The sequence below is a fragment of the Nycticebus coucang genome, chromosome 2 (genome assembly GCF_027406575.1).
Source record: "Nycticebus coucang isolate mNycCou1 chromosome 2, mNycCou1.pri, whole genome shotgun sequence".
NCBI lineage: Eukaryota > Metazoa > Chordata > Mammalia > Primates > Lorisidae > Nycticebus > Nycticebus coucang.
Window position 1 is genome coordinate 58978112 of NC_069781.1, and position 12846 is coordinate 58990957.

The 12846-nt window shown below is 43.8% G+C and overlaps 1 protein-coding gene across 4 annotated transcripts in view; it reads left to right on the plus strand.

The window, feature by feature from the left end:
* Positions 1 to 12846, plus strand: part of SLC24A2 (solute carrier family 24 member 2) — a 282668-nt gene that overhangs the window by 212507 nt on the left and 57315 nt on the right. For all 4 annotated transcript variants that reach the window (XR_008376001.1, XM_053571778.1, XM_053571801.1 and 1 more), the window contains 2 exons: positions 8997 to 9095; positions 12555 to 12673. Coding sequence is in view for 3 of the 4 variants with exons in the window: in XM_053571778.1 (XP_053427753.1) it covers positions 8997 to 9095; positions 12555 to 12673 (218 nt within the window). In the remaining variant the exon portion in view is untranslated. The remainder of the gene's footprint in view (positions 1 to 8996; positions 9096 to 12554; positions 12674 to 12846) is intronic.

Consider the following 12846-nt stretch of genomic DNA (forward strand, 5'->3'; position numbering starts at 1 on the left):
AAGCAATCCACCCACCTCAGCCTCCGAGAGAACTAGGATTACAGGCGCGAGCCACTGCACTCTTCCTTGTTCTTTTTTACAACAGCATAGTATCCCACTGCAGAGGTATTCCATGGTGGGTTCAATCAGTCCTCTGTAGATAACATTTAAGATATTTTCATTTTTTATTTATTTAGTTGTTACAATGCTCCATGAACATCCTCTTTGCCCTTATAGTAAAATCAACTGAGCGGAAGATATACACATATAAAATAAATTCCCGAAAATAGAAATACCAGGTCAAAGGGTGTACACATTTCAGATTTTGAAAGGTATTGCCAAATTACCCTCTGAAGTGATTGCACCAATTTATACTCCCACTAATAGTGAATGAGAGAGCCTCACACAGCAAATTCAAATGTCTTTGAAGAGAGATTCAAATTGATGTAATTACAGAACAGATAAGCCTGTTTGATGTAAATACCTTCCAATTTACTTGTTTTTGAAACCTGAATTTTTACCAAAGTTGAGTTAAAGTCAGGGTGCAGTTATGATGGAAGTGTTTGTCCTCTCTAAATGAAATGACGAGACGGTTCCCCTACACAGTGTCCAATTTCTATCACAGCCTGTGCCTTTCTTACCTCAAGGCCATGGATATTCCTACAGAAAGTCTGAGGCGCACACTGCACGTTAATGGACTACCTTCCCACCACCAAAGCAGGGAGCCCCCCATTGTGCACAGACACCATTTCCAGTACTGTGTTATGTCTCATTCATTCCAAGTATATGGTTTAACTCATTAGTCCAACCTTCCAACAGATACTCTCTGAAAGGCTGGGCCTTCTCCAAAAAATAAGCATATTAAATTCACCAGTTATTAACACATTGCTGCTTCAGAGATGTATTCTTACAAGCATCTCCCTGGGGCTGGATCTTAGGAAGACAGCAGCCTAGTCAGTGTGCATAACCAAACCAACCACCTAGTAAACGGCATCAGGTCTGTCTGAAAAACCAAGGCAAAGCCACAGTCTTCCTGAAAACCAGGACCAAGGAATTCTTCAAATCAGAATACATCCTACTTTTCAAACTTCATTGCATCTTATTTTCATGATCTAAACTGTCAGCAGTAAAAGCAGAAAGATTGGACTTGGCAAGTAAAGGCAGACTTTGCCACATTGCATATGTAGAAGGTGTTAAATGGCAGCAGAAGGCAAATTGTGGATGCTTCTTTTTGTCTGTTTCTGACATCCCTCGAGATGAAAATGCTAAGTTGCCTTCATCAGTCAAACTTGAACACTGTTATTATAAATTAATAATATAATTCCCCCACACTCACTGAAGCCTTCCTTTTAAAATGAAAAAAAAAAAAAAAGTAGGAGTCTGTTATACCAGGAGGCTGGCATGTTCAGTTAGGCATGCTAAGTTTCTCTTTTGATTAAATCTGAAATGAGTCAAATCATCTCATTTTAGTCATGGGCCTCTAAAACTTTAGAGGATTCCCAGCATGTGCTGGCCTATTTGCTGCAAATGCACATTTCAAATGAGATTTACAGGTACCTGATCACAACATAGAATTGAGGATTAAAAAAAAAAAAAAAAACAGAAACTAGGAACTTAAATGATAATGTATAGACACATGAAATTTAGGTGACAGCCACACAAAATAGTGGCTGCTACAGGATAAATGTTAGCCAAATGTAAAATCTTCCACTTTCAGTCAAGATAAATACTTCAGTAATGCATTGGCGTTATAGAAGAATGAACTGTTTTGTTAGATTCTGTTCTTTGTGTATAGGTCATACTCTTTCAACACTTATTTATTGAGCACCTAGTATTTCCCAGGTGCCATGAACAAATCAAAACTCCCCCCAAATGAATAAATGAATGTCACAACCCATTTGCAGAAAGATATACCCAAATATGGGCTCCAAAAATCTGACTCCAAAGAGAACTTGTATCCCCATTGGGAGACAGTTGGATTAAATGCTGTGGCAGGTCTTGGGACATGAGGACTCACATTTAGTAAAGTGATTATTTCTTTATCTCTTACATATCCACAGGGTTCAGGGGATGGAAACAAAAGGAAGATATTTAAAGCCTCTATCTGGCAGGTCCTACCTGGCTCAGAACTCCAAATCTAAGAATCACACAAACCTCTTTGAAAATGTCTTTGTGTGAGTTATTTGTATCTGTGTATATAAGACAGAAATGGTCAGAAAATTAAGTTCTTAAGACAATAAAGCAGGTGACCTAAAATGACAAAGAACAGCAGTTCTCAGGCAGTGTCTGCCTCAGTCGAGGTCAGCAAGTTGGCCCTTTTCCTGAAGCATTGGATTCTGCAGTCTAAAATCTGCTGTGAGGTTTTGGGTTTGTCAAATTCCAATTTTGTTTGGGCTTGATTAGATTAACTTTAAAAAAGGAAAGAAAGAAATATGGCAAAATAGATAGAAAAACTATAAACGCTCTCAGACTTTAGAAACTTGACTATAACATATTAACTAAGAAGAATCCGGCAAGTTTCACACAACGTGCTCCTGGGCTTTGCCACTTTCTCTGCAGGTGCATGTAGAGAAACGTTCGGGCTGAGTTAGGCTTTGATGAATGAGAAGCAGCTTAATAAAGGAGTGCCAAGGCCCCGGTCTCTCTGCCCTGCCCTCTGCAGTGCTCCCCCAACTCCTCTGCTATAGAAAAGTCACTTTTGGACTGGGTACCTTGGCTCACACCTGTAATCCTAGCACTCTGGGAGGCCAAGGCGGGTGGATCACTTGAACTCAGGAGTTTAAGACCAACCTGAGCAAAAGCGAGACCCCATCTCTACTAAAAATAGACAAACTAGTCTGGCACAGTGGCAGGTACCTATAGGCCCAGCTACTCGGGAGGCTGATCACCTGAGACTAAGAGTTGGAGGTGGCTGTGAGCTAGGACGCCATGGCACTCTACCCAGGTGACAGAATGAGACTCTGTCTCAAATAAAGGAAGTCGCTTTTCCGTTCTCAACTTCTTGGCCCTGGAAACGTGAGAAGGGGGACAACTGATGTGCCCCTCTGCCTTCCACCTTGGGGTATAAACACCTAGGGTACCCCATGTTCTCTAGAAACTTCCTAGAGTCTGATGGACGGAACTTTAGCCCCACTAGGGCCTGGGCTTAGGGGAGGGAGGTCCTAAAGGAATTTACTTTGAATTGTTGGTCAACATGAAGCATATTAAATGAAGACAAGGAATTGTTAAGCACCACTGGGAGCTGGGGACACGGCAGTGAAAACCAATGCCAATCCCTACTTTAGGGAGCTTATCTACTGCCAGTGGAAAGCAACTGTCCATGCAATGATGGCTTAGCCTCACAGACAGGTGAGAACTGCTTCAGAGGAGATAAGCCTGGGATAGGAGAGGCTGGAGAGAGAAGCTGTGGATTTAAATAGGCTGCTCAGAGAAGCCTCAATGAGAAGGTGACATGTGGACGGGGGTGGAAGAGGTGAGAGAGTGAGCCCCATGGATGTCTGGGAGAAGAACATTCCAAGGAAAGGAACCTGCCAATGCCATGGCCCAGAGGTGAGACTATGCACAGCGTTTGCAAACCACAGCAAAGTGTGGCTGGAGCAGAGTGAGTGAGGAGGGTAGGGAATGATTGGTTTCAAGGCAGTCAGGGCACACCTTGTTGGATAGACTCTTACAGGGCACAGTGAGGACTTGGCTTATATTTTGGCGTGGGAGCCACTGCAGGATTTTGCACAGAGAAGAGATGGCGTGTTCTGACTTACTGATCACTAAGGATGCCAGTATGGAGAGGCAGGGTAGGAGGAGGGGCTCACACCAGCAGTATTGTTCCCATGTGACTTGATGCTGGTGGAGAACATCCCTGGAGATGAAAATGTTAAGTCGAGGCAGGGTGATGGGGACAGAGAGAAGTGATCAGATTCTGGAATGTTTTGAAAACAGAGACCCCAGATCTTCTGATGGATGGAGTGTGGGGTGCGTAAGAGAGAGAGAGGAGCCCAGGATCCTCCCAGCTATCCAGGCCACATTCGCTTGCCGCGAGATGAGTTGATGGCCTATCTGCCTGAATAAACAGGAAGAGAGTTCAGGTGCACTTTTGCTTTTTAAGCTACCTGCCAAGCCATAAACATCAAAGAAAGGGACAGGAAAGACAGAACTGAAATCACAAAAATATATTTTAAGAGACTATATTCAAGTTTTTCCTTCTGTTGTATTCTTTTCTTTTCTTCCCTCCAGACAGTGATCTGTTTGTGAAGGGATGTGTGGCCTCTCCCCCTGCATCTGTAAATCTCTTTTGTCCCATCTCATCTGTGTTAAAGATGCTCAGAATGTTTTGTAGCAGTCAGGAGCTAATCTGTTCTCCAGCCCAAAGGGCTCCATTTGTAACCCTGCTTGTTACAGGCTCAGTGGGAAAGATGTGAAAGAATTTCCACAGGGCTGTTTTAATTAATTAACAGCAGAACAGATGCAAAATTTGTGTCCTTTGCGTAAACAGACCCTCCAAGGGTTATTTTTTGATGCAACGTGGAGCTTCTGTTTTATGCCAGAATAATTTGGTAAAGGGTTTTGATCGTTGGTTGTTTTTCAAAATTCACATAGACCCTTATGCTTGGACCTTTTCCTTCCACACTTCCCTACCACCCCCTCAACACACACACTTCTGAGGACACTCAGCTGGCACTCTTTTGCAAGTTTCAGACCAAGCTAAACTATATTGAAATTGTGTACTAGGTTTTGACGTAGGTGCCTCACGATTTGAGCAGAGTTTTGCTATTTCTGAGATTTTTAACTATACAAATATCTATAGCTATATAAAAATATGACACTTTCAGGGCTTAAACCACAAGAGAGTATATTTTTTTAAGGTTGCCTTAAAACTTGTTAAAAATAATTCCTTTGCTCACCTTGAAAAGTACTCAAAAATATCATGATTCTTTATCACCAGGCACAAAGTTACACAATTGTTTCTTAGATCCGTCCCTTTAGGCCACCCTTTTTGACAATATAGAATGTGTGCCCAAAATATCCGAGCAATCCCTTTACCATCAAGGTCTGCACCTGGTGCTAAGCACCAATTCCATTTTAGATATTAAGCCTATTTTTAGGAATTTATGGGAAGAATTTTCTGTCATTCACTTCCATAATAATAGCAACCCTTTCTGAATAACAAGTCCTAAACATTCACTGTATGTCAGAGACCATCTAATCACGTGATGGGCATTAACTCATTGGCCCTTCTAAAGAGCTGGGTCTTCTGACCTCATCTTACAAATTGTGAGGCTGAGATGCAGAGGGGTCAGAAGCTAACTCCCTGTGTAGTTTTGAGGAAACCCGAATCAGTTGTGCCCCAGCAGCAGTTGCTCAGCCTGCTTTCTGTCCTTACAGTGATATGGGAAAGCTAACACCGTCCTCCCATTTCAAGATTGCAAAGGTACTAACATTTAAAACCCAGGAGGCCAGTTCCATCACCTTGATCTTCTCAACTGCAAAAAGATGTTGACATGATCCTTTTGCTAATCTGTTTTGGAGGACTGCATCCTGAGTACCAATCCAGCAAGGTCCTAGATGCTTAAACTACTGCATCCAAGGGCACCTGATTCTCCAGTCCCGCCTATGTGGATGGAGAGAAGAGAAAATGGCAGCCCTCCTCCTAGGTCTCGGGTCCATGCCACCCTTGCCTGTGAGGTTTCGTTTGCTTCTCCTTTTCCTCTTATTTACAGAGTACTTCCAGCGCCATGCACTCTGACAAGCCCTTTACACACATTGTCTCATGTACATCTTAACTCACAGGCCAGTACCACTGCAATCCCTATTTATCATAGGGGCAAATGAAACTCAGAAATATTTGGGAACATACCAAAAATCACCTAGCAGAGCCAGTGAAAGAGGCAGGGCTTGAACTCAGATCTATCTGCCCCTCACTACTTTCCCTTTAGCCACAATACTCTGCCCTCCCCAACATTACACGCACTGCATGGTATTCTTTCTAGATTGTGGCCCGGGGATGAGCAGATCCTGAAGGTGCCATGTCTTCCCGTTCCAAGGCACAGAGAGTCACTTTGAAATCACAGTTTCTGCATGCTCACTCTTGTCCTAGTAGCCTCATTCTTGAAGCATTTCTGGAAAGATTCCCCATGGCAATCCCCGGGGCTGGGATGAGCTTGGCTTGCTTTGTCAGGCTTTGCACCACCACCCTGAAAGGGCACACCTATGTAGGTTTCTGAAGATGGGCCCTTGACTGCTGCCTTCCTAGAAACTAATCTTTAAGAGAAAAATCCTTCTAGGCTATGGAACAGCTGTTGTCAGGCCTTAGAATGCAGAATGCTTGCCAGGTCAAAGAATGTCCAAAGGAAGAGGTTGAATAACAAAGATGAAATGCATAAAGAAAATAACTGCCTGACCATCCCCAGCCACTTTGCCTTGCTGCCCCTGATGATAGACCCCAAGAGAAAACAAATAATACTGACCTCTCCTACTTTTCAATAGCATGCAAAAATCCGAGGTGCTGCTGTAGAGGGGAAAGTAGTAACACACAGTCTAGGAAACCCACACCAGCCTGTAAAATGTTAAAGAACCTACAAAAATCTCAGTTCAGGAGTCATTTCCTACCTTGTTCTCCTAGACTTGGAGATTTTTGGAAAACCAACCCATGAGTGACAGGAGCCAACACTTTCCTGAAAGATGCTTCCTAGCTGAGGGAAGGGCTGTCTTCTTACCTGATTTGGGGTCCCTTTTATTAGCATTTCTCTCTGGCGCACATCTAAGCTCAGAAAAGATTCTTACAACCACAGACTATGTGATTAGCTGGTTCATAGCACATATTTTCTTTGCCATGATTCGTGACTTTAGGACATTGTTTGAATTAGATTGTTATGTCAGGTTTTATATCCTACAGGCTTATATGTTTCCTCTTCTGATTGCTTTCCTCCTTTATTACATTTTCATGTATAATTTTAAAACAGCAAATATTGATCATCTTTATTTCATAGGGCTGCAGGATGTTCTAAGTTCAAAGCATCACCCTGAGACCACAGTAGAATGGTTTAACAAGTAGACGCATCATCTCCAATAATGTTTCAGAACCTCCTTTTTCCTTTCCTAGGATGAAAAGCACATGACTTTAAAACTTTTTGGAGTTATCTTCCCCAAGAAGTAATGCCTCTCTAGACTTAAAGCTTCAGAGCACTGAAATTACTCTTATTATCATCTCTCTAGTCCTCAAGTGAGACTAGATCTGGCAGTCAAATCACAGCAACCTCCAGACACTCACAGCCCTCTGCCTACCTCCTCCTTGCTGTGTCCTTTCTTTCTCTCTCTTCTTTTTCTTTATTTTCTTGCTCTCACTTACCCCCTCCTTTTCCTAGTCCCCAGCCTTTCTTTCCTCCCCACTTTTTCTTCCCAGAGTTTCCCTTGAAGATTAAGTAGAAACAACCAAAGTCAAATTGGCTTCCAGGAGGGTGATACTAATGCTGACCTTCACCATTGCCCAAGGAGGGAATCACGCTCATCACCTCCTCCTTTGCTCTCAGTCCTTAGGGATTCCAAGCCACATACTGACCTCCTTTTCTCGTATAAGGTTTCTCTCCTACTTCCTTTGAGAGTGTGCCCTGTAGTACAGACTCATTGCCTAGACCCCGGCACGAGCATCCCAGAGGTTGCCTTTGTGGTAGCAAAGTGCCTAGGCTCGTGACTAACGCAGCCATGAGCAGAAAAGGCTCTGTCTATGTCACCTTCCCCATTGGGGTCAACTGACCTCACTCTAGTTTACAAGTATGTCACTCTCAACCAGTCGCACAAGTTGCCACTGTGACCACACCCCCTAATTGCTATGCATGGTGGGTCAGGGGAAGTGGGTGCCAACTTGCTATATCCCATTCCAGGAGGAGAGACTGTCAAGAAAGAACACCGTTATATAGTTTGATTCTAATTACCACAGAAATCCGCTGGTAATATGCTGCTAGAGAAAACACCAACCAATAATGACCAGTGGGGACATGGTAAGGGTTGTGGTGTTTTGAGGGAGTCATCCTATCTGAATCCAGGCAATAATCAGTCAGTTTTCAATCGGAATCTTTTCTACTTTGACTGTCCCCAAGGAAGAAAATCAAGGATTAAACATGAAAGAGAGACGTGCTGGGTCTCCTTGATCTCTGCACTTTGCCTGCTTTTTCCCTGCACTCATTGCATGCATTTGCCTATTAATTATGTCAGTAACAAAGAAGAAACGAAGCGTTACACTGTGGAACTGCAGTTTGAGAATGGTACTTTTTGGCAGCACCTTTCCCAAAGCATCTCGTCGCCCATGCTGACTTGCTGTGCTCCGTTGATCCTTCTTTGCCCTAAATGCCCAACCGGAATCAGTTGCCTCCTTCATGCTTTAGTTGCAGCTCACTCGGCTGATCTGGAAAGCTGTGATGCATGTTCCTGACTTGTTTAGACGCTGCAATGTTGCTTACAACGCGGGTTGAGTATGCCTCATCCAAAGTGCTATGACAAGCAAGTTGTTTGAGATCTTGGATTTTCAGATTAAGGGTAGTCAGCCTGTCAATGTTTGAAAACTAAAGTCTAATTAAAAGAGCTCTGGACTTGGCTTTCCTCCCCTGCCCATTGTCAAAATCTAGTCTGGGATGAGATTCAGGGAAATGGCTGTGCCTCCGGAGCAGCTCTGTTTCTATAGACCTGTTGTGCATCTCTGGGCAGGGAGACTTTTAATGATGTTTGGCTCTTTCATTTATTTCGTGAGCAAATGGGAGGGGAGAGGTGGGAAGGAGTCAATCAAACCTGTCATCTATGGTCCAGCAGCTTGAGGTCCTCAAACAGAGAAGTGGGCTGAAGAATCCACAAAGGTAAGAAAGTCCCCTTCCTTGCAGGCCACGGGGCATTTGGGCTGGACAGAAGGCAGTGGTCACTGCGACAGTGCAGCATCACTGAGGAAGCCGCGTGCCTGCTTCGCCTGTTGCCCAGGCTCTCTCTTTATCTTCCTCCTCATGCTGTCTCCTTCCTGCCACTTTCTCTTGCTTCAGGGAGGTTCAGAGAAAAGGCTTCAATTCTCCACAAGATCGCCAAGAAGAAATGCCAGGTGGATGAGAACGAGAGGCAGAATGGGGCTGCCAATCACGTGGGTGAGTGTAGGGACGCTTCCATCTCACACTGTTCTTGGGGTGGGGGAGAAGGCAGACAGAATGGTAGGACCCAGTGTGGGTGACCCTGTCTCCAAGCACACACGGCAGCCTGCAGCTCGGCCCTTCCCCGCTTGACAGGCAATGAGTCTGTGTCCCTAGAATGTGCACAGGGCATGAATGGATTGTCACCAGTAAGGCTAGGGGAAATCCAAGAAGAGTAAAATGATTCTCTAAGGAGCCTGAAGTAAAACCTGCACCTAAACAGGGAGCTCTATCCAAGAGTAGAAAATCACTGTATTTCAGGATTCCCAGAGAAAGAGGATGGACACACAGACACATATGCCTTCTGATGATTAACCAAAAGTGTTAGTCCCCCTTCTGTAACTCGTCCCTCGTAACCAGACTTCACGCCCATGATGTTGCTTCCAGAGTCCCTTGGAGACGCTGCTGCTGCTTCTCCTTCAGAATTCAGCGATATCAGCCCAGGTCTCTTTGGGCTGACTTCGTTCAGCGCTCCTGTGTGACCAGATTGTGACATTCAGGCATCTTATTTTAACTTGGAACATGATGTTTCTTCTCTCCTGCCTGTAACTGCAATATAGTTCTCTAATTCTAAATTCAAACTAAATTTAACCTGATCTGGATCTATGCTATAAACGAAGCTATTACCCAAGTAACTAAAATTATCTCTAGACAAAATTCAACGGTTTTGCACTCAAAATACATGACACTCTATAGAAGAATTTCTGCTTCTCCTGTTATCTTGACTTCTAGTTCAGGGAAAAGTTTTGGCCAAAATCAAGATTCAATTGTATGAAAAGAAAAACTGGAGGTCAGCTGAAGTGCTGACAATAGTTACCTCTTGAACTACCGAAATATATAATTTGTAATTGGAATTAATACTTTTTCTCTGCTTCTTTATGCTTTTGTGACTTGGATGTTTTAAAAATGAGCTCGTTCTGCTCTTGTAGTACACTAATGTAAAGCCCCACACCGTGAAAGTCTGTCGCATAGGTTAAGTTACGCTTATCATATTCAGGCCCAATCACACAAGCTGTTTTTCCTGCAGCACTTGTTGATAGCCTCTCCTTAGATTCCTGGGTTCAGTCCCAGTCTTATTCCTAATGATTGGCTCACCTTAGACTTGGATTTAATCTTTTATGAGGAAGGAGAATAGACAAGTAACTCTAAAGATCCTTCCAGCGTTGATTGGGTCTCTGAAAGACTTTGTAACAGGAAATAGGGTGTGTGTAAAATCCATTTTTTAAAATGAGCTCAAGATTTATTTTTGTGTTTTCTTTGGCGATGAGAACTCTGCCTGCGACGTAAAAGCCCTTTAGAAGCTAAGCTGTGCGTACTCGGGTTAGGAGTCATGCCTGGCAAGCAGATGCTTCTCATGGGTTCATATCTGTTCTTGGAACATCTGCTCTCCCTTTTGGTTCCCTCCATCGCTAGAGCCAAGACTAGCCATTGTAAGCTGATCCTAAGGTTGTATCACTTCAGCCAATAGGCTCCTCCAAACACAATTTTATTTTATTTGTTTTTGTTTTTGTTTTTTTGGAGTTGAAGAACAGATTTGTTTTTTGTTTTTTGTTTTTATTGTTTGGGATTCATTGAGGGTACAAAGAATTAGGTTACACTGATTGCATTTGTTAGGTAAAGTCCCTCTTATAATTGTGTCCCATCCCCAAGAGGTGTCCAAACACAATTTTAATACTCCCCAGGGTACTTAGCCATTTTTTTAGTTTAAATAACTACATCAAGCATATTAAGATAAACTGGCATAGCCACGTGCAGCAGAACATCACATACATATCACTGTCACTGCTAAAAACTTGGAACGATAAACTAAATTTGAGTTTCTATAGCTTTTCATACTTAAATGTATTTATGTCCCTATATACCACAACTAACTATATAATATATATAAATAAACATAAACATTTCCCTATGTTTTCCAAAATTTGGCTGCTTCCAACCCAGCAATTTTATATAACTCTCAAAGATAGAAATGTCTATTGCCTCTGAAGTTGCTTGGAGCAAGAAAAACATATCCTCCTACTTTACGAGCAGCCTGCTACTGAGGCACACCCTGGTGTTCCCAGAGGCCCTGAAAGTATATTGCCTGGCTGCATTCCCTCCAGAAATCCCGGAATTGACCCCACACAGCCAGAGTGTGATTCCAATAGGACACTTTATATTCCGCTCCCACCGAAGTCCCAGCAGACCTCAGGGTGCCTGAACACTGGCCGCCTGCAGGTGCTCCTGGCAGTTTTGAAACAAAAATCTTCTGGTGAAAGGCAAGTGCCATACTGAGGATCCAAATGCTTTCTATTTGTTGCTCGCTGCACACCAGGCACTGTGCTAAGGGCTTTCTGTGCATTTTCTTCTTAAATCTTTACCAAAGTTCCCTTTGATCATCTCGTTGTAGACAGTGGTAGTAGCAATAGTAGCAGTAATAGTATAGTTATCATCAACTGCAATTTGACAGATGAAAAACTGAATCTCAGAAAGGTTGTGTCACTTGCCAAGGGTCACACAGCATGAGCTGTACAGGCAGAGTAGGAACCCAGGCCTGTCTGATTCCCAGCGTTATAGAGTCTCAGGGCTTGGTCACTACTCCAGAGTCACTTCTCACCTCTCAGAGGAAAACTTGAATCTGCACGTGCTGACCTCTGGCTTCACTCTAGCCAGACGTTCTCTCTTATTCGGGAATGGCACAAACTTTGCCCTCTATTCCTTGTCCAGCTCCCCCTTGCCTTGCCCGCAGTAGGATACTCAGGTATAGAATATGCTAAGTCGTACTATCCAGGCATTTTGAGAATAGCCAGGCTCCCATGCAGCTCTCCCCACGGCCACTTGAGCACTAGGAGAGTTTGCACTCACAGAGCCTGAGAGCATTAGAGCTAAAAGCAATGAGCCTTGGAGGTCCACAAGCTGAACCCCCTCATTGCATAGATAAAGTTCCCAAAACCTAGAGGAAGGAGGGGACTTGCCAAAGAGGACTGGTGGACAATGGCAGGGTTAAGTCTAAGCCTCCAAATCCCTTAGCCCTTTGCAGAGTATAGCACAAAAGAAAAGACCCTACTGTAAGAAAATAGCCGGGGGGTGTGATCCCAGGGATAAACAACAGTGTGAGTAAGGTTTGGGGTTTTAAATGCCTGAGTTCATGTTCTTAAATGGCTAGTTGGTACAGTTGCCTAGACTGGGAAAGGCAGACCGTGGGAGCTGACAGGTCACTCAAGCTGCTGAGAGAGGAGGAGGGCCAGATGCTGAAGGCCTGCAGGAGAATGGTAAACCCTGTGCTGTTTGGCTCAACATCAGCCCTGGGCCTTATCAGCCCTCAGACATCACTGTCCTCTCCTTTGGCCCAACATGTTAGGATGTTCTTGCACTTATGACTCTTTACCCCCATTGATTTCATTTGCTTTCTCTGTGTGTGTGTTTAATATGCCATAGAAAAAATCGAACTTCCAAACAGCACCAGCACAGAAGTCGAAATGACACCAACCAGTGATGCTTCAGAACCCGTCCAAAATGGAAATCTCTCCCACAGCATTGAAGCTGCAGAAGCCCAGGTAGGCCTGCCTTTTTTCCCTTGCTCTTCTGGGTTGCTGTTCCCATTGATGTCCTAGCATAGTAGCACAGACGCTATATTCTCCTTGGAGGCCCCAGCTCCCAGCTGGGCAGATGCCTGGTCTTATTCATCCTTGTGAGTACATATTCCTCAGTACCACCCCTGGGCTGTGAA